Source organism: Anolis carolinensis, chromosome 3 (genome assembly GCF_035594765.1).
Source record: "Anolis carolinensis isolate JA03-04 chromosome 3, rAnoCar3.1.pri, whole genome shotgun sequence".
Taxonomy (NCBI): Eukaryota; Metazoa; Chordata; class Lepidosauria; order Squamata; family Dactyloidae; genus Anolis; species Anolis carolinensis.
In genome coordinates, this window is record NC_085843.1 from 81,363,783 (window position 1) to 81,390,116 (window position 26,334).

Sequence of the window (26,334 nt, forward strand, 5' to 3'; positions counted from 1 at the left end):
TATGAAAATCAAAGTCAGATGGTCAGTAGTGGAACACCAGATTCTGGCTATCTTCAGTATTTTGTGATAGTGGCCATTATGTACAACATAAGCATTGCAGCATGCACAATGTTAGAAAGTAGTGTCATCTGTCCACAGTCATTCTTTTCACATTAGATGCATTTTGCCCAAGGAGACTACTGCAGATTTATATAATACGTTAGATTAAGATTGTAGGATTCCCTCTGCAAGAGTTTCGGCTGACCTAATTATACTCCCTTTTAATATTTATTTCAAAATGAATAAAATAAAAGGATACTCAATGTAATTGTGGTTGGTGTTTAACATAACCTGCTTAATGACACCCCCAGGAGTAGGTTGAGTAACATGACCCTTGTAGCATTACCAGGGCATCATAAAGGTTTCCCCTATGTTTCAGATTTGAACCTGACATCCCAGAGCCTAGAATAATCCTGACCTGACACCCCTGACATTCCCAAACAAGGCAATAGAAGAGAATAGAAGAAAGTCATCTAGAATTTGGTTTAAATGACATTTGCCATCAGCTGCTTTCTCAACTGCACTAAATAGAAAGTATCATTCACGTCATTTCAAACATGTTACATTTCCAGTAAAAGTAGGGATAATGGTTTTTTTTTGTTACCTTCTGCTACAAGGACTTTATAGAAACACCATGGAACAGCAGGGGGTCTGGACTCAAAGCAGCATCCTCTGCTCTCACATATATCAGCAGGGATCCCAGGGTATCCACAGTTCTTCCTGACTTTCACTTCTGTAGGACATACTTCCTTATCTGTTTCAGGGGGAAATTCACTGAGATTAGTATCATAATATCATAATATCAAACTTTGGTCATCTGATTCAGAATATGACTGTTGAAATCTCCAAATTCATGCACATATAACAGAAGCCTAGGATTTCTGTTTGTAGCCCCATGTTTTACAGTAAAATCCCTGTATCTGCAAGGGATACCTTCCTGGCTGGACTGTAGTTACCTACAATTGTGGACACAACTAAACGTAATCAAATTACTTGACTTCTGGCCCCAGAAAACCATAGAGTTGCATTGGAAGACCTAGAGATTCCTAGACACACATCCCCTTTACTACATTTGCTTTTTTAAAATTGTGAGAACATACTGTAAGTTGCTTCTGGTGTGAGAGAATTGGCTGTCTACAGAGTCGTTGCCCAGGGGACACCCGGATGTGTTACCATCCTTCTGGGAGGCTTTTCTCATGTCCCCATAAGCTAGAGCCAACAGATGGGAGCCCACCCTGTCTCACAGATTTAAATCGGCAACCTTCAGTTCAGCAACCCAACCTTCAGATCAGCAGTTCAGCCAGCACAAGAATTTAACCCATTCAGCCACTTCGGCTCCTTAGTATATCCTTTGCTAGTACATCCAATACAAGGCTATGGTAAGCTCTGGAGCAGCACACCATAGAATCATCTGGAGGACCTTACAAATTCCTAGTGAGACCATTTCCCCCAGAGTATGAGTAAGTGACACCATGGATATGGGTTCTGTAGTTATGGGAGATCTTACTGTATGGTTTTTCTCCTTTTCAAAGGAGTACAACCCTTCTGCTTCTTGACAAATTAGCACTTCCACTATCTAACATGAACAGAGAGACTGAAACTCTCTTGTTCCACCTTTCTTCCTTGAAAAGTGACACTCCACATCCTTTGGACATCTTTTAATTCATTTCTTCCTGGTAACAAAGCATATCCACCCCTCTGGACTGAATACAATATTTAAAATAAAATATCAAAAGATTTATCATGAAAATACATTACATGTTGGTGGGGCTGCAGCATAACACCAGGGCACTCCTGGAACGGATGAATCAAAGCAGCACCCGTTCTCTGTGCATTGCTGGGGGGTGATTCCAGGGGGTCCACAGTTCAATCTTGTTTTTGGATCTACCTTCTTGCATCGGCACTCAGCTGTTGAAAACAAAAATCTTCCCATTTAACTTTTCTTTTGTTAGTATGGTGTCTCTATATTGGCACTTTTCCTCTTTCCAGATTCTTAGTTAAAAATAAATTTATGCTTTTCTAAAACAAATTAAAATATGATTATGGATCTCCCACTTTTTCCAGACCTTCTGAACTCCATGTTTTACCTTCCTCAGACCCACCAGACCTCCATAACATGCCCAACCTTCCAAACATCATTCCTTCACTTTGATTCTGGGGCATTTTCCTTGCAACATTTCCACAAATTCCACCCAGTCCGCAAAGAAATAAAACAAAACCCAGAAGTAACTAGAGGCCTCTACATCCAGTTTAAGAGACAAATTGCTTTCCGTGGAGGCTCCCAATAGATGCAATTCACCTTATTTATTCACAAGCAAAAAGGCAGTCTAATGGAGTCTAAAGTGTGTGTGTGTGTGGGGGGGGGACCTGCAAAATCAGCCTTGAGGAGCTACATCAGTGGTTCTCAATCTTCCTAATGCCCAACCCCTTAATACAGTTCCTGATGTTGTGGTGACACCCAACCATTTTTTTTGTTGCTACTTCTTAACTGTAATTTTGCTACTGTTATGAATTGTAATGTAAATATCTGATATGCAGGATATATTTTCATTCACTGGACCAAATTTGACACAAATACCTGATCAGCCCAAATTTGAATACTGGTGGGGTTGGGGGGCATTGGTTTTGTCATTTGGGAGTTGTAGTTGCTGGGATTTATAGTTAACCTACAATCAAAGAGCATTCTGAACTCCACCAACGATGGAATTGAACAAAAAAATGCCACACATAACTCCCATGACCAACAGAAAATACTGGAAGGGTTTGGTGGACACTAACCTTGAATTTTGGAGTTGTAGTTCAACTACATCTGAAGAGCACTGTGAACTCAAATAATGATGGATATGGACCAAACATGGCACAGATACCAAATGATGGAGTTTGGGGAAAATAAACCTTGACATTTGGGAATTGTAGTTGCTGGGATTTCTCTGCCAAAGGGGTTCCTAAGACCATCAGAAATATGTATTTTCTGATGGTCTTTGGCGACTCCTCTGATGCGCCCCTCACGACTCCCCCAAGGGGTCCCGACCCCCAGGCTGAGAAACGCTGAGCTACATGCATCTATGGGGATATACTTGCCTACCCATTACTAAAGTTTCCCCACCAGATTATGTTTTGGAAAGAACTGAACATATTCTTAACAAGAAAAAAAAATCATTATCATGTATAGCTATTATTACTATATTGCATTAATCCATTCCAGTCTTTGATTTATGAAGGAATAGAATTCTAATTGTTTTAACCTGTACTGATATATATATACACACATAGAGAGAGAAACACGCACCATTATTTGCTTTATATCCCTGTCTTTCTCCCAATATTGGACCCAAATATTGATGTTCAACATGATATAGCTGTATGCGTATAGCTACATCCCGCAAAAAAAGCCCAATCTGTAGGAAACCATGTTGATTTATAACTGTAAACCATTTCTACGTTTCTATAAAATTGCCATGTAAAACTAATTGCCTATTCAAAACCAAAGAACCCCATGACACAGGAATAGTTCATAAGAAGTCAGTGATAGGAGACCTATATTTTCTCCAGCTATTAGGTGGACTGATGCTAAGATCAGAGGGGACAAAAAAGTTTGAAGGTGTTACGACTGTTATCATTGTCCCTGTTAAGAAAAATATCCCTCATTTAGACCCCTGAATAAACATAAAGGAACACCCTAGCACAACTACACCACTTTTCTTAGCACAAAAATGTAGCCTTAAAGCTGAAAAACCGCATGTGAATGTCGAGCCATACAATTTTAAATATAAGTATTGAAGCTTTTAAATATAAGTATTGAGGAAATATTTGTCTGCCTTTCACTAATATAATTTTTCCCGAAAGGACCACATGATCAGATCTTCAGTAATACTACTTACGTGGAGCTTTGGCCCCTTCAATCAGTGTGCTGAGTCCTAAAATTAAAATAAGGGACAGTAACCAGACCCCCTTCTGTTCCATGGTGACTTGCGAGTCTTGGAAAGAAAGGATTTAAATCAAGAAAAGTAACACACAGTCAAAATTGAATTCATTTTATACCATAATTTATGTTTGTGTACTGAGTTCAGATAACAAATTTCTAGATGTACTCCACCTCAAGTATCTCTCAATTTTTTGATTAGGAAATGTTACCAAGTTTTCCCTATGTATACAGTGGCGATATCTGGATGATAAATGCAAAAGGAAGTGCTAAAAATGGCATCGGTCAACCACCTTTAATTACCTCAACTGAGATGTAAGCCAGCATTGCAAACATCTGCACCATATGGAAGACATTTTACAAAGTAAGAAGGACATGCACAAAAATGGAAACGATTTTTGTAGCATTAGCTTCACATCAAAGTAGTTTGTTGAGTGTGCCTTCTTGTAGTTTTTGACGTACTGTGATCCTAGGGCAAATCCATTATAGTTTTTCTTGGGAAGATATAGCAAAAGGGATTTCCTTTGACTGTGGCCAAATAGATCCAATGGAGACCATTTTACTATATGATTGTATATAATGGAACCTGAGCATTGACAGGTTTTGATATCAGAGGGAGATCATGAAATCAAACTACTGCAAGCACCATATCTCATAGAATCATAGAATAATAGAGTTGGAAGAGACCTCATGGGCCATCCAGTCCAACCCCCGCCAAGAAGCAGGAAATCGCATTCAAAGCACCTCCAACAGATGGCCATCCAGCCTCTGCTTAAAAGCCTCCAAAGAAGGAGCCTCCACCACAGTCCGGGGGAGAGAGTTCCACTGCTGAACAGCTCTCACAGTAAGGAAGTTCTTCCTGATGTTCAGGTGGAATCTCCTTTCCTGTAGTTTGAAGCCAATGTTCCGTGTCCTAGTCTCCAGGGCAGCAGAAAACAAGCTTGCTCTCTCCTCCCTATGACTTCCCCTCACATATTTGTACATGGCTATCATGTTTCCTCTTAGCCTTCTCTTCTGCAGGCTAAACATGCCCAGTTCTTTAAGCCGCTCCTCATAGGGCTTGTTCTCCAGACCCTTGATCATTTTAGTCACCCTCCTCTGGACACTTTCCAACTTGTCAACATCTCCCTTCAACTGCGGTGCCCAGAATTGTACACATTATTCCAGGTGTGGTCTGACCAAGGCAGAATAGACAGGTAGCATGACTTCCCTGGATCTAGACGCTATACTCCTATTGATGCAGGCCAAAATCCCATTGGCTTTTTTAGCTGCTGCATCATGTTGTTGGTTAATGTCTAACTTGTTGTCCATAAGGACTCTAAGGTCTTTTTCACACGTACTGCTGTTGAGCCAAGCATCCCCCATTCTGTATCTTTGCATTCAATTTTTTCTGCCGAAGTGAAGTATCTTGCATTTGTCCCTGTTGAACTTCATTTTGTTAGTTTCGGCCCATCCCTCTAGTCCGTTAAGATTGTTTTGAATTCTGCTCCTTTCTTCTGGAGTGTTAGCTATCCCTCTCAGTTCGGTGTCATCTGCCAACTTGATGATCGTGCCGTCTAACCCTTCGTCTAAGTCGTTAATAAAGATGTTGAACAGAACCGGGCCCAGGACGGAACCCTGCTTATGGCATTCCACGCGTCACTTCTTTCCAAGATGAAGACAACGCATTGGTGAGCACCCTTTGGATTCGTTCGCTTAGCCAATTACAGATCCACCTAACTAGTTTTATCTAGCTCACATTTTACTAGTTTGTTTACCAGAAGGTTGTGGGGGACTTTGTCGAAGGCCTTACTGAAGTCCAGGTATGCTACATCCACGGTGTTTGTAACTCTATCAAAAAAAAGAGATCAGATTAGTCTGACATGACTTGTTTTTGGTAAATCCGTGTTGACTATTAGTGATGATCGCATTTGTTTCTAAGTGTTCACAGACCACTTCCTTAATGATCTTTTCCAGAATCTTGCCTGGTATCAACGTGAGGCTGATTGGACAGTAATTGTTTGGGTTGTTCTTTTTTCCCTTCTTGAAGATAGGGACCACATTCGCCCTCCTCCAATCTGCTGGGACTTGTCCCGTTCTCCAAGAGCTAGTTCCTTATACTCACTTTTGAATGTTGGTGATGAGATAGATGAAGGAAAGTGATTTTGCAACATAAAACAGCAACCTATAGAATTCAGAAATCTTTTTTTATAATTAACTATAACTATCTTATTGATCACATTATGTGTCAAATGGAGCTTTCCAAGGTTTGTGGCATCCTCATATCACCATCAAAAATAAAGTAATGGCATATGAACAGTGAAAGCAACATGACAAAAAATACTGGAATACTCAGTTTAAAAAAGAGTATTAAAAGTGAAGATCTTTGCTTCAGTAAAGGGTGGAAATGATTAATGCAGCATTTGCTAGCCTCTTTGCAATATCAGCAAAGCTTTTACTCTAGCCAATGGTTAAATGTTTTATTATCTGTCTAATCTAGGATTTGTTAGGCGTGTACATGTTCCTTACATCATAGTTGTCTCTGTGACTAAAATCAATGACCTTTTAAAATGTATGTGTAAATATAGGTCTGGTATTTCCAACAAACAGTTTAATCTGAAATCAGCTTGCACAGCTTGTGTTAAGCATAACATTGATAACACTATGTAACACCATTTTTGTTCCTGGGTTATAAATGTCATTTCCTAATTGGTTCTGTCATTAAAATATGGGGAAAGTTTATTAAACTCCAAAACATTGTTTTTGCAGAACCTCCTACAGCATGTTTTGATATAGTTTTTCAATGAATATCTCATAGGACCTCTTTACATGGGATTTTTTATGACTCCTTTTCCCTCTTTGGGATGAGGCCTGTGGAGTGCCATCAGATGACGCTGGCTTGGCCCCATCCCCATTTTCCCGAATTGGAGGGAAAGTGTTGCAAGATGCTTCCTTTGCCACAACAGAGAGGAAAGTGTGTTTTGAGTAGCTCCGATGGAGCTACCTGATTTTTTTGTCCTTTCTGCCATATGATAGGGGAAAAGGCAATGTTGCAATGTGTGTTGCCACTCTTTCACCCATATGATGGGAACAGGGCGCCAGCACGCCTTGTCCCGTCCCCACCATGGGGAAGGAGGGAGGGCACACGGGGCACCATGAGTTGCCCTGCATGCCTGCTGGAGATACGGCATGACTTCAGGGACTGTGTGAAGGGGTTCTATAGAGCCTCAACCAATTCTAGCTTTAGTGGATTGCTTTATGTTTATTAGAAATCAGGCAAATGAAATTAGAAATCAGCCCCTAACACTGACCAAAATATGTGGGATACTTACTTACAACTTCTATATATAAAAAGTCTATGTATTTATGTTTGCTTGCTTGTTCGTTTGTACCACAAAAGCTGTTGCTAGGTGAGGTGGCCCTCTGTGATGTCAATGGATTGGCTGTTGCTAGGTAAAGGGTTGGCTGTTGCTAGGTGAAGTGGCCCTCTGTGAGTCACTGTCTTGACTCCTGCTAGGTGAAGTGACCCTCTGTGATGTCATATGTTTTCAACTATAGGGCCTACCACAGAACCACTGAAGTGCACCCCCCAGCCATTCATCCAGGATGAGAGCAGGGAAAATTGTAGAAGCATCTGGTTACATCCCATAGCCTGAGACCTATCTTCTCCAGCCCCTCAGCTCTGCCAGGGCCCTTAAGGTCTCTTTGACTGATATAACTATTTACCATCTGGCCATGGGCATCTAGCCCAATTCTTCTTCAATGCACCACCAGTCTTTTCCAGGCACAAATGGCTCAGAAAGGGTTGTAGAAGGTAGATGTGGACTTTGGTCACTGTAGAGGAGGAAGGAAATATCAACTGGTATTAAGGTTAACTAATGTCTGTGTATACTACTATAGTAAAGTCTCGCTTATCCAACCTTCGCTTAGTCAGCGTTCTGGATTATCCAGTGCAGTCTGCCTCCCGCATGGATCCACAGCTGTTTCTCTAGGCAAGGAAGGAACTTTTTACGGATTTAACTTCTGACATTGTTGTTACTGTAAGTTCATTTTATGCAATTCTATCTTTATTTGTAGTCAATTTTTAGTAGTCAATGTTTTTGTAGTCAAAAGTTTTTCCTTAATCCCTCCTTATTATCCAACATTTTCGCTTATCCAACATTCTGCTGGCCCGTTTATGTTGGATAAGTGAGACTCTACTTTAATATAATGCCTGTCATGGTGTGTTACTTTTTTCTAGTTTCAGGATGTTTGTGTTACCAGCAACAATCTTATGAGTAATAATGTGATTGTCATAATACCTCTTGTATTTCATTTTCCTCTGTCTTCCTGGTTCTCCCCAATCATATGTATTGCACAGCTATACCTGAATTCAAGATAACATTCCATGTGATTGAAGAAGTGGGCTAGAATCCCAAAAGGTTTATGCTATAATAAATTGATTGGTTTCTAAGGAACTGCAGGATTCCTTATGTTTGTCGCGACAGCATAAGCATCATTTATTTACATGACCCCATCACAGTACATGGTGCTTTACAAGTTTTTTTTCCGTGTCAGGAGCAACCAGAATTGCTTTTGTTACAAGTAAAAGTGCAACAAAGTTCCCTGCCTTCAGGCTTAGAATGGAATTAAGACACAAAAGGAAAAGGAATAGCAGTGTGGAAGGGGATTGAGTCCAATAGATACTGCTTTTCCCCCTCCAAAGTCAGGGCAATGGCATTTGGGATGGAGGGGTCACCTGCCTCTGGGTCTTGGCATGATGGAGCTGTGCCTGCTTCTTCCCTCTCAAGCTAGGATAGTGGCAGTTGGAACAAAGGCCAGGGGCTTAACGCAACACAACTAACCACTTTGGAAATTGTTACAGAGTTTCTTTGAGCACAGGTGAAGAAGAACTGCCAACCGCATGTGTAATCACTTCTGCTTTTTGCTTATGCCACTTGTCAACTGTTGAAGAGAACTTGCATAGCAAACGTTGAGCAAACTTTAGATGCATTTTCTCAGCCTGCACCTTTCCCCTTGATTCCTTCTTATGTTACCAAGACCAACGCAAAATTACTTAAGCATTGAGTTGGAGCATTTCAGTTGACTTCAGAAAAGAAAGAGGCAGTGGAGGAGGAGAGATGGGAGATTTATAAATATCCTGTTAATATAGCAAAAACAATCATAGAGTCTGCCTAAGGCAGGGATTGCTTTCATCAAGGGCCACATCAGCCTTCAAAGAGCCATTGACTCCATGGATGAAGAATTCATGGATACGATATATATATGGATACGATATATAGATAGATAGATAGATAGATAGATAGATAGATAGATAGATAGATAGATAGATAGATAGATAGTGATTGGTGCTCTTTATTATTTAACCAGTGGAGTCCCCAGGTGTTATTGAATGAAAAGTCCAATTCCTTTTGATTATCCACCATGCAGACTTGGCTAATGGGAATTGCAACCCAACTGCAATTGTGGCTCTGAGGTTGGGGAAAGAATAAAGAACACTTTAATATCAGAAATAATATGCACAAGTCTTCCATCTAAATTCAAACCCCACTATCCTGACTTAACAGAACAAACTTTAAATTTGGCCCACTGACCTTGAACTTGACACATGACCCAAAATAATTGCCATCAGCATCAGAGGCTGGAGAAATGACTCTGTGTGTGTGTGTGTGAGTGTGTGATGACACCTTCCTCCCAGGATGGGAACACAAGGTCTGGTGCATGAAGACCTTATTTTACTGAGAAGTGGAAAAGGTGGGACAACAATGAAACCCTACCCTAACACTAATCAAATATATCTAAACCATGTCCTCACGTTGAAAGGAGATTGGCAAAAGGGGCTAAAAACCCCCCTCAGTTACTCCCCGTTGTGACTCTGAGGCAGTTTGCTAGTTTTGTGTTCCAGGGTGAACTTGTTCAATAGTTAATCTAAAATAACCTCTTTTCTTTGAAACAAAAAAGTGATTGCATCAATAGATATTTTCCAATTATAGACACATGTGGACGTTGTTTCTGTGGTTATTTTTTTTAACATTCCTTTGACATAGATGCTATATTTTTTCCTGACCAAATAGAATAATGGAGAAAACAGTAGAACATGGTGAACTATTAGTTCGGAATGTTGTACTATAACCCTGTTGCTATCAGCATGTCTGATAACAATGAATTATATCTGTGACAGATTATGTCACTTGTTCTTTTCTTAATGATAACATCCCACCCTTTATTATACTTACCACACATTCCTTATCTTAGATTTTTTTTTTAAACCCTACAGAAATATGTATGCAGTTATGCATGCCAAAGCTAATTTTAATTATCTTTCTGGAATAGTTGATTTTACTAAAACAAGTGAAATTGTGGGGAAAGGATCAAGGCTATGGCATTTGGTATGTGTCTTTTTCGTGTCGGGAGCTACTTGAAAAACTGCAAGTCTCTTCTGGTGTGAGAGAATTGGCCATCTGCAAGGACGTTACCCAGGGGAAGCCTGGATGTTTTGATGTTTTTATCATCCTTGTGGGAGGCGTTTCTTGTGTCTTCACATAGAGCTGGAGCTGATAGAAGGAGCTCATCCGCGCTCTCCCTAGGTTGGATTTGAACCGGCAACCTTCAGTTCAACAAGCCAACTTTCAAGTCAGCTGTCACAAGGGTTTAACCCACTGCACCACTGGGGGCTCCATTAGATATGTGTGGGAAGGGGCGAAATAACCAGCTCTCTCCAGGTTTGGTTGCTCCCTGTTGCAACCCTGCACAGCATCCTTCAGTATACACAGCCACTCACTATGCTTGTTGTCAGTCAGTCCGGGGTCAAAGCCAAAGTAGACTCAACAACAACCATGCAGAGATAATCCAGAAGGCATAATCAATAGTCCAGTCCAAAAGTTCTCACTTCGCAGTTCATTTTCCCAGATTCGCTGTTTCACGGTTATTCAATATATTCTAAAAGAATATTATAAATCATAAAAAATTACAATTTACAGCCTAAGGAAGGAAGGAAGGAGAGAAGGGAGAAGAAAAGGCGCCCAAGAGGCAACGGGAGGAGAAGGAGGTGATTTATCAACATATGATTGGTTGATAAAGATTTAAAATAGTGTATAACTACTAAAATAATGTATAAATATTAAAATAAATATAGTTTTCACTTATTGCGGGTGGTCCTGGAACCTAACCCCCGCAATTAGCGAGGGAACACTATATACGTAATCCAAAATCTGAAGTGCTTCTAGCTGTAGCAGGCTTCAAACATTGCTCCCAGCAAAGACCAAATCCAAAGTGCCACTCTTCATGCTCCATAGCACAAGTGCTCTCACCTATTGGCCCTTCTCTGTGCCAACCGGGCAGATCTACGCAGCTGAATAGCATGAGTCCTCAGCTGCAGTCTTTCTGAGATACTTAACTCTGCCTCATTGCTCTCCTGATCCTGAGTTAACTCAGGACTCCCACTTGCCTGAGTGTCACACACCAAGGCAGCGGAGCACCAAGAACCAGACACGGAGGCCAATAAAACTATCTAATATCTTTATTAAGGAAATATATAAGAAGGATAAAAGCAAGTAGAGAATATAGTCCAGAAACAGACCTTTCAAATGAGGTCTAAAATAGTCCAGGAATAGTTTGTCCAATAAATGATATTAGGGTTCAAAGATAAAATCCAATACCGAAACACTCACTATTGCCAGGCAATAGTGAGGGGAATTGTCCAAAGTCTTTCAAGGCACAAGGTTAAATCCACAAGGAAGCTGGGAACAAGGCTTGAATCTAGGAAACAAGGTCCGTGGTTCAAAACGAGGCAAGGTAGTCTAAAAACTTGATTCTAAGAACAAAATCTGTGGCTAAGGACAAAGCGAGGCAATTCTTGGAGACTTGAGCAGGCGAGGCAAGGAAACTGGATTGTGGACTTAGCGAAGTCCACACTAGGCTGGAAACATGGAATTCACTCCCGAAGCTGAGCTGTTGTCTCTGCAAAGAATCAACAGAGCTCGATACTTTTATCTGGGTCTCATTTCCTGCCAAACGGGCGTCCAGCGTTCTCTTTTCCTAGAGAACAGGGAACGAAACCCAACTTGCAGGTGTGAGACTCACTGGATTTTCCTAGGGGAAACATGGCTAATCAGTCTCTTGCTTGGCAGCAATTCGGGCACTCCTCCGAATTCTCTCTCTCACTCCCCTATCTGCCGAGAAGGATTGCTTTCTAGCGAAGGGAGGTGAGTGTTGATCAAGGTCAGTTTTAATTGGTTCTTGGACAAGAACCTCAAGCATCTGGAAAAACTCTGGCTCTGGCTGTGAAAACCCCATGTTTTCATCCTCATCTGTCACGGTGACACTAGGCACAGGACTACAAAACCCATGAGGCATCACACTGAGGCACTTGGTGCTGCACTGCAGGGGTAGCTTCCTCAGTGTCAGGCTGCAGCTGTTGTTGTTCCCTGCTTTCCACTGACTCAGATGCTCAGCCTGGCAGCCCTTCACCTTCATCTGTATTGCAGACCCTGACACTCCCTTAAAAAGTGTAAACTCTTAAGGATCATGATAGAAGACACTTATGACCTCATCACATGTATATTTTGAAGCATCCTAGAATGCTGCCAGGACAGATTCTGCCGGAACCCTTCACGCAACATAGGGCAACCTCCAGTGGGGCTCCGTCCTGGAAGCATCTAAAATGGAGCCCAGAGAACTTGGGTGTCTTCCTGTATTCTCATTAGTTAGAATGGGGCCAGTGTGTGGGAAAACCAAGTGGGGGTGCTTTCCACCGTGTGATGGGGAAAGCGATGGTGCAGGGTGTGGGTTGATGGTTTCCCTTGCTGCCCCACTAATTTGCCACGCTGTCCGGAAAATCCCCCTACTATCGCCCGTGTTTGGGATTTCCATGTGATGAGGTCCTTACTGTCATGATACAAAGTAGCATTTCACATAATTGCCCCTTGAGGAGTACGTGGCACAGTAAATCCAGTAAATAACACAGGCATAAGTATGAGTCAGCCCTTGAGCTCTTCTTTGATTTGATGAATGCTCTGGATTTTTCTGAAATTCTGTTGTTATTAATAGACAGAAGTAGGGAGATTACCAGGAAAAGGAAAGGAAAGTTTAATAAAATGTACACAAGGTTTAAAAATTGATTCCCTTGACATGAAGTATAATTTTCACTGGTCAAGTGCGAGCTATAAAAGCCATTTTGGAAAGGTAGTCAGAAGAACAAAAAAAATTGTGAAATAATAGTAGTTAAAAGGTCAGTGACATACAGCTTGTTTTAGGGCAAGATAGATTTTGTATGCACTCCAAGCAAACAGGCATGTGAAAAGAGAGTGTGGGAGATGGAGAGTTCTAAAAGTAAGCTTTTATTCTCAGCAAGGCATTGACAAAGAAAGGTATCTCTTACATGTTAACAGCCCCTTTTGATCATACTTAAACATTACAAAAATTACAAAGCAATCTATTCATATCCTGCCATAGGTTAAAAGAAATATAATTTCCATAAGGTGACTTAACTACTCATAATAATCCCTACCTACTCACAATCGCAACTGTTCCTGTGGATCTGGCTAGTCTTATTTGATTATATATTTTAAATGTGTTTTTAACCTTACGTTTATATTTTAATCTATGTGTTTAAATTGTTATGTGTTTTTATCTATTGTATTTCAATTCCATTGTAATCCACCACAAACCTTGGGAAGAGGCAGGCAAGAAATAAAATGTATTATTATTATTATTATTATTATTATTATTATTATTATTATTAGATAAACAACAAGATTAGTACACAGCAGATAAGATCACTATGCTGGCTTTTGTACTGGATCACACGTCGGACACTTCCCAAGGGCTATGTGATGTTTTGGTAAATAATGCATGCAGATCCGAGTAGGGTGGCCTTTTGCAGCTGACAGATGGTAATTTTGTCAGTCCTGATCGTTTTCAAGTGCAGGACAAGGTCTTTAGGCACTGCATCCAGTGTGCCGATCACCACTGGGACCACCTTGACTGGCTTGCGCCAGAATCTTTGCAGTTTGATCTTTAAATCCTTGTATCATGTCAGCTTTTCCAATTGCTTCTCGTCGATTCTGCTGTTGCCTGGGATTGCAACACTGACGATCCATACTCTGTTTGTTTTTTTCCCCACAATTGTGAGGTCAGGAGTATTGTGCTCCAAAATTCTTGTCAGTTCTTGATATCGGAAGTCCCAGAGTAGTTTGGCGTGTTCATTTTCTGTAACTTTTTCAGGCTTGCAATGATGACGATGATGATGGTGATGATGGTGATGATTATTATTACAAGTGGGCATTCCACATGCTGAGTCTAGAACCAATTCCTTAAGGTGGAACAAAGGACCTGCCAGTGCTTATCTGCCTTTATTCTCCTTTGTTCTTCAATATAATTGGAAGTTTTGCCCCTGGTCATTTTCATTGGTCAATCAATATTTGAGTCTTTTCTGATGCTGACTCTCCCACTAAATGCAACTGTAAACCCAAGACCCCATTAACACTTTGTGCCTAGGGAAGAAGCAATCCCCTCAACTGTATTAGCCAAATAATGGGAAAGTCCATTATTGCAGGGTGTCTCAGCATGCTGTCCAGGATTGACTTATGATCTGAGCAGAGAAGTGCCTCATCCCAAAATGAAAGTATGACTTCTGACTCCTTGCTTGGAAAATGGACTGCCAATTGGTTCTCCATCTGTTGCTCAACTCATATTTCCATAATTTAAAAAGAATCTAGGGGCAGAGATTGTAAGTGACAATTGCATGCCATAGCCCCAACAGATGTGATTGAAGCATAATCATGATCACCTTCTCTTTGACTTGTCTATCAGTGAATGCCATGCATTTGTGTTGCTTGGTTATAACACCAACATAATCCCAGACTTGGTATTACTTGTTGACACAAGGCTTACCTCAGTTACATAAAAGTACATTTCCAGTCTCCTATGGATATATTCTGTGCCCATAATTAGTACTGAGGCTAAGGTTCCTCCTATTGAGGAAGACAGAAGTAGAATCTGACAAACTTAGCAATGCTGAAACAATGCATACTTAAATCAAATTTTAAAAAATCACCCCAAGTATACATTTAGAAAAATGGGAAGGTCAATACAAAAGTAAAAGAAGGTTGCCTTTTCTATGCAGAAAATAATATTTCTGTGCAGAATTGTTTTCTGTTCCAAAATGTTTTTGTACTGTGAAAAAGAACCAAAGGCAAATGTTGTGTAGAATGAGATCTGAATTGTAAATGGTGTTCAATAATGGCCCAATTTTCAAAGATTTCTGAGAAGCAGGAAGAAAATTGCAAGAAAATCACTTGTTGTTCCTTTCAAGAAGAATATTCCTAGAATGCGAACATTAATTCAGTTCAGTGAGACTGATGAGGAATGTACTGAATTTAGATTTGACAGTAGCATCCTAAACTGTGTGAAAAATTGATTGCATAGTGAAATCTTTTGCACCTTCATCCACTAAAGCATCATCATTAGTCAGTCTAGAGGTTTTCCATTTCCATTCTTACTGAAAAATTGCCTTCCTTTTCTGAAGGTTCAAAGCACCATGGGACCTTTGGGGCATACTGGTAATGTTCGTAACAGCAGCCTTTCCCCAGGCATTCATCAGCAGAGATACCAGCATATCCACATTGGACTCTTTTCTTTGGTGCCATTCCGCACATCCTAACATGTCCTTAAAAGAAAAGGAGGGTTAAAAGGGGATTTTATGCAACATTTTTTAAAATGAAAAAAATTCATTAATTAAGGAGTAAAATAAAAAAAAATCTATTGTGTATATAAAATTTGGGGCAAAAGTGTTTGAAAAGAGGTGGTTTATATTTTAACATATTGGTTACACACACGCTCAGAGAGATGTATACTATACTAGAAATAGTCCCATTTCCCTACCAGAGATTTCCCTAGAAAACCAAACTACATCCACACCATGCTGACTAGTCAACCACAGGGCCGGCCGGAGATATTTTTTAATGTGAAGCGGGGGTGCTGAAAAGCGCCCCCGCCACCGGCCCCGCCTCCCGCGCCCTGGCCCCGCCCAGCGTGCCCTGGCCCCGCCTCCCATGCTGCGTGGGAGGCGGGGCCAGGGCGAATAGTGAGGGGGCGGGGCCAGAGTTGGCCCCGCCCCCCGCCCAGCGTGCCCTGGCCCCGCCTCCCACGCAGCGTGGGAGGCGGGGCCAGGGCACGCTGGGCGGGGGGGCGGCGCCAGAGTTGGCCCCGCCTCCCACGCTACTCCCGCTTGCCCGTCTGGCCTTTTCTAGCAGGCCAGACTGCAGCGGAGGTCCCTCCAGGCCGCAATCGCCTCCGCTGCAGTCTGGCCAGCTAGAAAAGGCCAGACGGGCCAGGGCGCACTGGGCGGGAGGCGGGGCACCGTCAGGGCGGTGCCCCGCCTCCCGCCCAGCCTGACGGCGCCCCCCCGGGCCTGCGCCCGAGGCGGCGGCGTCAGGTGCCTCAATAGTGGGGCCGGCCCTGGTCAACCATTCTCACAACCAAGCAGAACTAAACATTCACATTCAAACTGGTTATTGAACCATAGTAAGAAAGTGAGGTGATTAACAGAATGTTCCCAAAAAAATTACATTCCCCACAGCAAAACAACACTGGAAGAGTCTCAATATCATGAAGTAAGGCTGCTGCGAGGCTGATCCTTTGTCATAATGGCATAACAGCATTGTGTGATAGGCGCCACATTATATCTTGCTACTACAAACCAATAAGTGCATTATTACCTTGGTCAGAGAGAGGCCGAAAGCACCATCGAGTGCTAACGACATATGAATTGAAACAACATCCTTTTTCTTGGCACTCCTCAGCAGTGATGCCTGGGTATCCACATTCTTCTCTTGCACTTATATCCATGAGACACTGCTGGGAACCTATTTAGAAGAGTAAACCACATTTCTATTGTTCATCTCCTATTTCCAAAGATTGTTTTCACTTTCTGTCAATTAATCCCTCTCATCAATTTATTCATCTATTTATTTTTGAGCAGCGATAAACAAAGATTGCAGAAATTGTTAAAAAAAATACTGCATACATTTGGAAACTGCCTCTCCAGGTGTTTTGGGCTTTATCTCCAAAAAGTGATCAGAGGAAATAGTCAAATATATCTGGAGTGCCCAATATCCTCTATCCCTTACCTTAGATAGAAATATATAACTGTCAGTCAAGGACTTATATGAATCATTTTTCCTCACCAACTTTTGTTCATATATACCTTCCACCATAATAGTAGATACTTTAATCAAAATCAATTGGAATTTTAAGGAGACAGAAATGGTAGATGACGAGGTGTTTCCTTCCCTGCTCCCCACCTGTTTTCAGAAATCATTGATACTTTTATAAAGATGCTATTGATTGTTTGCTTTGACCACAATGCCTTTTGTGAAAGCAGCCTACTCCTATTAAAAAGTAAGGCAGCAGGTATGAAAACTGACCTATAATGTAAGTTGTCTTGAATTCTTGGGAAAGATTAGATAATGTAAATATAAAATCCTTACCACTAGCTTCTGGTGGGTGGAAACACATAGAAACAGTACGATCAAAACAGCATCCAATTCTTTTGCACCTCTTGTGTGAAATTCCTTCATAACCACACTGCATCCGTGCCTCTTTTTTGATCATTTTATTTGCATAATGAAGGGAAACTATGGAAAAGAACATCCAAGTCATGTTGCAGCTTTGCTTTTCAGGTAGAATCCTCAACTAAGGGCAAAATATATTTGGGTTGGGTTCAGATTTAGACACAGAGTTAACTTATTAACATCAAAGGAAATTGTTTTCAGTGAATCTGCTCCAAGTGCAACTGGGGGCGCATTCTGACAGGGCGCAAAATGAGCACCGTCTCGGATAGTCACGGGGGTGTCCAGATGATGCCTCACGAAATCACAAATGTTTTCGTCACAAAGCAGGAAAACCCTGCTTATTATTATTATTATTATTAACCCTGCTTTGTAGCAAATTAATTTGTTAATGGGTTTGTTCCGCACCTTCTGGGAAGGCACAGGGCAAAATCACTATGGCCGCTGTCTAAACTGGCCAATCAGAAGTCCTGGGACTTCTGAAGGAGCCGTCCACACAGCTGTCTCATGTTTTCTGGGCTGAATCAGACCAGGGAAATGCGAGAGGGCTCTAACCTTCTCCCTAAACCCCCCAAAACTCTTTTAAAAGTAAAAGAACTTACCTGGACTCCATTAGGAATGATGTGCCAGGAGAAAGGGGGGAGGAGTAAAATCGCTCCTGTCCCCTTTCTCCTGGTGCATCATATGTGCCAGGAGAGCTCCGGGACAACGCTAAAGGAGGCAGAGTAAGTTCTTTTATTTTTAAAGGGGTTTTGGGGGGGTGGGGGGTGGAAAAGGGTGGAGCTGTCTCCCTGTTCTCCTGGTAGGTACTGAAAGGACATGTAGACAACACCCATGGAAAGTATGGGCTTTTTTGGCATTTTGCGGACTACAGTCCACCCCGACCTGCGTTTCTAAAAACCATACTGTACTGTACTACAATGCATAAACACATACATGGCTGGTATGGGTAAATTGCAATTAAATCACAGCAATTAAATCTTTTCCCCCTTTTATTCACCAGAAAAACTTTATAATCTGGGGCCCTTTTTACCAAGACTTTTCCCAGTAAAACTATCATGCATAGCTGGGGATTTTTACCTTTCTTTTTCTAAAGTTGAGAACATAATGAGACTGAATATTTTCAAGTGCATTTGGTTCTTCTAAGGAATGCCATAAACAGTCAGTACCTACAAAGCATCTCTCATAACTAACAAACTTGGACCATACAATTAAACAACCAGTAGTGCTACCCACTTTCCACAAAGCATTACCTCTTTCTCCAGAAGGCTTGAAGCACCATGGAACATCAGGCACTGTGGAATCAAAGCAACATCCACTTGCTGTGCATTCCTCTGCTGTGATACCTGCAGAAGTGGAATCACAATTCTTTCGCTCTTTGGGATTCATTAAACACTGGCATGCATCTGTTTTGAAGAAAGAAAATTTGGTTTCAGGCCTTTAGAGAATTAACTTTGAGACCTCCAGAGGAATTAGAGTCCCCTCTTCCCTCAGTATCCATGGATTTTACATCCATGGATTCTACAATCCACATCTTGAAAATACAGATTGAGAATCCCTTCTAAAATTCAAAATACTCCAAAATCCAAAATTGTTCATATGAGTGTCCGATATAGTGATCCCTTTGCTTTCTAATGGTTCAATGTACACCATCTTTGTTTTGTACACAAAATTATTAAAATGGCATGTATAAAATCATCTTCAGGGTGTGCATATGAAACAGCAAAATTTTTGTGTGTACACACATGCACACACACATATCATGTTTTGGAATACTTGTGTTTATATCCTGGTATACCAAAATCTGGAAAAAAAATTCAAAACACTTCTGGTCCTAAGCCTTTTGGGTAAGGAGTATTCATTTGTGTTCCGAAAGAGAAATCCAAAAAGTAAACATTCATGTTGCCATTTGATATAAGGAAGCCCATTCACTCTGCTCTTAAGTATATTGGAACTTTTTATTGTTAACATTAACTACTGTAATAGAGTTGATGTAGCCCATTTTACCATATCACTGCAAAGTAACCCAATGTGTGGTGGGTACTAAAATTAAAACTATGGATTGTGTCGTGATTTGGACATATAACAAAACAAGTCTGGGGAACCTGCAGTCCTCTAGGTGTCATTACACTATAACTCCTATCAGCCCAGATGGTTAACAGTCAGGTGTAATAGGAATAGTAATTCAGCAACATCTGGAGAGTCACAGGTTCATCTGGTAATGGAATCAGGCGATCGTTTAATACTCTAAGTTGTACGTACTTTAAGGTGAGAGTAAGCAAATGCTTACGAAAGAACTTCAAGTGATTCACAGTGGCTTCTAGGTGGAGCATGTTCTAGGCAACTACACTGGTGCCACCGGTGCCCAGACTCTCTGCTATCAAGCCAGGACCAAGAACAGGAGCCAGATCACAGTACCTGGACCCTGCCACTGCCACCTCTTCCACACCTGTGAATGGGTCTCCTCTGTGGCTGCTCTTTACTCTTGCAACCTGTCCTTCACAGCACTGATCCCAGAGGCTCTGAGGTTCTGCTGGGCAGATAGGAGACACCTGGCTGGCTAGCCGGTTGGCTGTTCCTCTTTTACCTGGAAACTCGGGCTCATTTGGACAGCATGTGGAGTTGGTGTATCTGCTCTGCAGTGCCAGGACATGAGCACACCGAGTCACAAGTGACACAAGCGAGGAAGGAGCAGGGAAAGAGGAGGCTTGGAGGCAGCTTCCCTGGTGGTCATGAAGTTTATAGAAGAAGCCTGACACTCAAAGGATGGCAAGTGTTCTATGTGCAGGTTCCCCCCCCCCCCCCCGGTCATGGGCATGTGGCCCAAAGAAGTTTAACCTACTTTAATTTCACACGTACTTACTACAAAGTTGTGCAGGTGTCCTGTATACCAAAAAAACACAGCATGTTTCTAAATAGTATCCATATGACTTATATGTCACACAGGCCAATAGAACCCCTTCCCCTCCACTAACAAAACTATTATTTTGTATGGACCAGCTAAGATTTGTATTCTCAACAGGAATAATGATAAACTGACAGACAGACACATACATGTTTGCATTGTCATAGAGATCAAAAGTGAAATTTCTAGGTAGATGATATTCTATTATCAATTTACATTGGGTTATATTTTATTAATTCTCCAGTTAGTATACTTTATTTTATTTATATATTAATAAATAAAATATACTTACATGGTGGATGGTCTTTACTCTGGCAACAGAGAAATGGTAAACACAAGGCAGCAAAAAGTAACCGGTATGTCTTGAATTCCATTGCTATATCGAGCTTGAAAGTTTAAGTCTCTTAAAGATCATTTATCTAAAATTCAGTGAAATGTATACTATGTTTAATATGCCTATTTGAAAATTCAAATTATTATAAGACAAATATAAAATCAATTCATTTCTTTGTAATCTACCAAAAAAGGGAGGAATATAGTAACTCATGAAAAGTCTGTTTATTCTTTCAGACCTTTGTTAGTACTATTTTCTCTCTCTACAGTTAGGGGTGTAGCTACTATTCAATTGCATAACAACCATCCTGCTGCAACTTTAAAATTGTGGAAATGTCCACGACACATAACAGTTTAAGTCATATTGTTATAAGCACATTTATCACACTGAAAAGGGCCCACAAAGTAGACCCATAGCCAACACTGTACTTAGCCTAAAATCAAATCGGTTTTTTGTTGCCATTGTCATGCCAAACTTGGTGAGAGTCTTCAAACAATGACTACTTTATTCAGTTTTTAATAGCCAGAACACAAACACAATAGAAAGGGAATGTGAAAATCAACTCTAAAGTAAGAGAAAATAAGACAGAAAAAAGGGAGAGAATCCAGAAAATTAGACTAATCTCCCCACTGCTCTGTCCCTTGATGAAAGGGGATGTGGCCAGGACCGTAGCCCGGGGGGGGGGGGCATGTAATGTGTACCCACCAACCTAGCTTCATAAATTGTTGGACTACCAACATAACTACCTCAGAAGATCTCAAATTTTGGCAAGCTCTAATGAGAGGAAGTGATCTTTCAGCTATGCTGGCACCAAGCTGTTGTAGATCAAAACCAGCAGTTTGAATTACAATTGGAAGCCAGTATGGTTCTTGCAAGACTGATGTTATATGGTCTCTGAAATGTGCAACTGACATTAGTCTTGTTGCTGTATTTTGTACTGGCGGCACTTTTCAGGGACATGCTCACATTGAGCACACTACAATAGTTGAATTGAGAGGTAACTGAGAAATGAACCCTTATGACCATATCTGCCTTCCTCAAAGGATGCAACTGATGCACAAGTGTTCTTGACCACCACAGCAACCAGACTTTCCAGGAGCACTGCCAAACTATTAGTTATCTCGAGCCCCATTATCAAGAGTAAAAAGGAACTAACCAAACTACTGAATATTCTTTGCCTTGAAAATGCTATGAAATTCATGGAATCGCCATGTGAAAAGGCAACTTGAAGGCACATACATGTCATGAATACTTTTTGAACCTTAAAAATGTTCTTTAATCTATTTTCAGTGGGACAGAGTACATCAAGCACTTTCAGATAAAGAAGTAGACACACAAACTCCACTACTGGTTTTGTAATAGTTATATTGGTTACACAGACAAAGGGAAAACATTACGTTTACTACAACATTCACTCACATACATTCAACATTCATACTTACTGTCCTGCTCTATTCAGGCCTACTGCTGGAGAAGAGAGGAGAGTGGACAGAACTGTATCCTTGTAAAATTTACACTCATATACTAAGAAAAAGGGTCTCCTTATATAGAGCTTTTTGGTTATCCATTAGTTGGTTGTTTAGATAACCTTTGTCATTCAGCTCAGACCGAGAGCAACGGTTCTCAACCTGTGGGTCCCCAGATGTTTTGGCCTTCAACTCCCAGAAATCCTAAAAGCTGGTAAAATGGTTGGGATTTCTGGGAGTTGTAGGCCAATACATCTGGAGTCCCACAAGTCGAGAACCACTGTGCTAAAGCCTTGTCAATTCCAGAACAGATAGGTTGTTCAACTTCTTTCTTACAGTGTCATTGTCTTTTATTATGGACCTCATCACATGGACTTGGAGAAGTGTTGGAGACCATCTGTCTAGCAAAGGGAATTGTACTGTTAGATCACCAATTATCCCATTTCAAGTTCTGTCTTCTCATCACACATGTTTTCTCTCCATTGTTGCCTGCATTAGTAATCATCACATGGGGAATCCTTTATTCTGCACTCTCCATATTACTTCTTTTAAAATCAAGGAAAACTTCAATACCTGAAAGTCAATATTATTATAGATCTCATCCCATTTTTTTTGAGGGGGGGGGGAGGGAGTGAAGGAATTTTATTTATTTATTTCCAGCATTTATACCCCGCCCTTGTCATCCGGGGGGGACTCAGGGCGTCTTACAACAGTTGGCAACATTTAATGCCAAGAACATAATAATAAAACAAAAACAGTACATTTTTGTTACCCCTTTGCCTTGATAAGTCTTTCCCATGCCTCTCTTCCCTCCATTATACCAGCATAATTTAAACCCCTTTACCACAATCCCCTCTTGCAAAGCATTGATTTCTTTCATTATACCAGTGTGATTTTAAACCCCTTTGCTATGATCCCCTCTTGCAAGGCTTTATTTCCCTTCATTATACCAGTGTAATTATAAACCACTCTGCCATGATTCCTTCCTGCTAGGCTTTCTTTCCCGCCATTAGATCAGTGTTATGTTAAAAAGCAAGCAAGGGCACAATTTTGAGCCTAGATTATTAAGGAGAAAATGCAGTGAAAGCAAAGTGGTGAGGAACACTCATTTCTCCACATGACTAAAACGATTCAACATGGGTGAATCTGTCAGATCCCATTACATGTGTTTGGGCATTAGTGACGGTTCTGGTGTTCGCCAGGGATTCAGAACACAATTTCTTGCCCGTTTTCTCCTTTCAGCAGCTCCATTTCAAGGACAGAAGGGAACGGATGATGGCCAGAAGTAGGCAAACGTCATCTGATGGGCTCCATGCTACTTCATCCTTGAAATAGACTTAAAATGCCCTACAATGGGGAAATTTTTTTAGGATGGTGTCTTCAGTTTCGCCAGACATTTATAGGCCCCAGCTAGACCCCAGACATACAATTCATTCAATCCACTCATCACACACACATTATTTCTTTAGCAGATAGTTGACACTGAGTCAGCCCTGAAAGTGTTGATGAACTGTTTGAATCTGGAGCCCCCAGATGGCGTAGTGGACTAAGTGACTTGAAGGTTGGGTTGCTGACCTGAAAGCTGCCAGGTTCGAATCCTACCCGGGGAGAGTGCGGATGAGCTCCCTCTATCAGCTCCAGCTCCATGCGGGGACATGAGAGAAGCCTCCCACAAGGATGGTAAAAACATCAAAACATCCGGGCGTCCCCTGGGCAACGTCCTTGCAGGCGGCCAATTCTCTCACTCCAGAAGCGACTCAAGTTGCTCCTGACACGAAAAAAAACTGTTTGAATAATGAAATAATACTTCTGCTGAGTATATGCACACAGACTCTTGCGATTAACAGCACTCATACATCTAATTGTGCCAATTAATCTATCACTCACATTTTCGGATGCTTTTAAGAAGTCCCTGTTTTTCTCTCTCTCTTTTATTTTCCTTCTTTATCCTCAGCTTATTTCAGTTGCTGCAAAAGTAGTTTCCAGTAGGCTTAGGTAAAAGCATACTGAGGCAGCATCGCCTAGCTTTTATATTTTTTCTCACTGATAACTTTTACTATCATGATCACACTTAGATGTTTCTTGGTCACATATGTTGTAGGGTGAACACCTATCTCACCGTTGAGTACAAGGTCCAATGTACTGGGATAGTACTGCTATAGACTTTCATCTTGCAAATGGATGTCTATAAAAAGCTTAACATTTGTGTGTATGTGCATACATGTGCTTGTATGTGTGTATGTCTTCAAGTTGCCTGTTGGAAACCTCATCAATTTTGTATGGTTTTCTAAGGCAAGGAATACTCAGAGGTGGTTTTTACAGTTACTTCCTCAGAAATATAGCCTACTTGACCTGCAAATAAACCTCCCTTTCAAACATTTCAAAATTATTTTAAAAAAAGTTTTATGAGAAATACATTTGAACCACCTGTCATTGGCACTTAACATTAAGGAACACATAGAACAGTGGTTCTTAACCTGGGGTCCCCAGATGTTTTTGGCCTACAATTCCCAGAAATCCCAGCCAGTTTACCAGCTGTTAGCATTTCTTGGAGTTGAAGGCCAAAAACATCTGGGGACCCCATATTGAGAACCACTGATATAGAAGAAGTCAAGAAATGTATCTTACGTGAACTGCTGAGATGCTAGACATGTGTTGCTTGATTTCGGTGCCTGCAAACATGGATGCTGGAGTAACACTGGACTTCTTGTTGTCTTCTGTCCCAAGTATTATTTGTTATACAAAGACTCTTAGTTTGCAGATTGGAATCTAACAGTTGTGATGTTACATCATGCCTGATCTGAGCATGCAAACATAATGTTTTAAAGAACAAAGAACAAAGGGCTTGTTTATACATGATAGTTGAGGATTTGGGCAGACAGCCAAATCTTCCAAATTATTTTGTGCTCCTCAGCTATTTCAATGTTCTAGCATCACCTCCTATCAGTGCTTGTAGTAAAATTCCAGTGTTTAAATTCACATGTGACTGATGTCATGACATATCCAGGAAAGGCATAACCCCTGGCATTGGACTGATATAAAGATTCCACCCACAATATGCTTCCTGTATAATGTCCGGAGCAATAAATCAATAAAATAAACAATGTTCATCACTGAACACAGTTTCAAAGTTCAACACAAAGCTGTTGCCGGGCACAAAACTGTGCAGAGAGGGAATTTAGTAGGTTAAAATATTATTGCGGTGGGGAACTACCATAGCAAGACAAACTTGTCCTACTTGTTCTGTGCAGCTTTTATGATACAATAAAGCAGCGAAAGCCACACTATTCTTCCAAGTTTAAGATGTATTTTTCAGCAGAGTGATGATGATGTGAGATACCAGAGCAAACTAGTAGAAAAACAATGTAATATTGCCTTTGGGTTAGAACAGCCTTTATACCAGACTGTGCTATAGATTCTGACCTGCACAAACATCCAACAACTTGAGTAACTAAAATCAGGTAAGCTCAGTAAGCGATTCCATGTGTGCAAGATTCCTTTTGCACAAGCCCACTGCACACCCAGTAATTGAATTCAGTTCTGACGCCAATTTGGCTAGCAGACAGCCTTTTCATAAAAATAGCACAAGCCTGCTATTGAGTTTGTCATTTGCTGTTTAACATGCATTTCTACATATTACAAGGCATCTAAGGAAGGGTATTTAAGGCTACGTCTACACTGAATAATTAATACAGTTTGACCCTACTTTAACTGTAAGAGCTTAATGCTACGGAATCCTTGGATTTGCAGTTTGACGAAGTACCTGCACTCATCGGAGAGAAGCCTAAAACGTTGTGAAACTATAACACCCACAATTTCATAGCATTGAGTCATAGCAATTAAATTGTTATAAAATTGCTTTAATTCTACAGAGTAGATGCATCCAAACATAGTAAAAAGCCTAAATACCAAGTCCTAAGAGAAAAGCTTGTAAAGCTCTTAATATCAATACATAGCCATGTTAGCAGCAGTATTCTGGATTCAGTGTTGAACCTGGAGGCCCAGGTTTCCATGCTGACCAGGAGTACCTTCACACATTTTAACCATGTGCGCTAACTGCATCCACTTTTGTAGCAGCTCCACTGGCTGCCAGATTGTTTCCAAGCACAATTAAAAGT

The 26,334-nt window shown here is 41.0% G+C and overlaps 2 protein-coding genes across 3 annotated transcripts; both read right to left on the reverse strand.

Moving 5' to 3' along the window:
- Nucleotides 1–367: 367 nt before the first annotated feature.
- On the reverse strand, nucleotides 368–6,211 carry LOC107982585 (trefoil factor 2). Its single transcript, XM_062976966.1, has 3 exons — nucleotides 3,921–6,211; nucleotides 1,789–1,974; nucleotides 368–793 (listed from the first exon to the last, which is right to left on the reverse strand). Exons 1-3 carry the CDS (start codon nucleotides 4,000–4,002, stop codon nucleotides 600–602), a joined length of 462 nt encoding a protein of 153 aa, XP_062833036.1. The 5' UTR covers nucleotides 4,003–6,211; the 3' UTR covers nucleotides 368–599.
- A 7,051-nt stretch (nucleotides 6,212–13,262) lies between these two features.
- LOC100557157 (putative gastrointestinal growth factor xP4) lies at nucleotides 13,263–24,992 on the reverse strand. 2 transcript variants are annotated; one of them, XM_062975138.1, is made up of 6 exons: nucleotides 24,845–24,992; nucleotides 20,709–20,835; nucleotides 18,765–18,917; nucleotides 17,431–17,577; nucleotides 16,660–16,806; nucleotides 13,263–15,608 (listed from the first exon to the last, which is right to left on the reverse strand). In XM_062975138.1, the coding sequence occupies exons 2-6, from the start codon at nucleotides 20,788–20,790 to the stop codon at nucleotides 15,415–15,417; spliced, it is 723 nt and encodes a 240-aa protein (XP_062831208.1). In that variant the 5' UTR covers nucleotides 20,791–20,835; nucleotides 24,845–24,992; the 3' UTR covers nucleotides 13,263–15,414. The 2 variants fall into 2 exon arrangements, with proteins under 2 accessions (XP_062831208.1, XP_062831207.1); XM_062975137.1 differs by lacking the exon at nucleotides 24,845–24,992 and adding an exon at nucleotides 22,193–22,300.
- Between the last annotated feature and the right edge of the window lie 1,342 nt (nucleotides 24,993–26,334).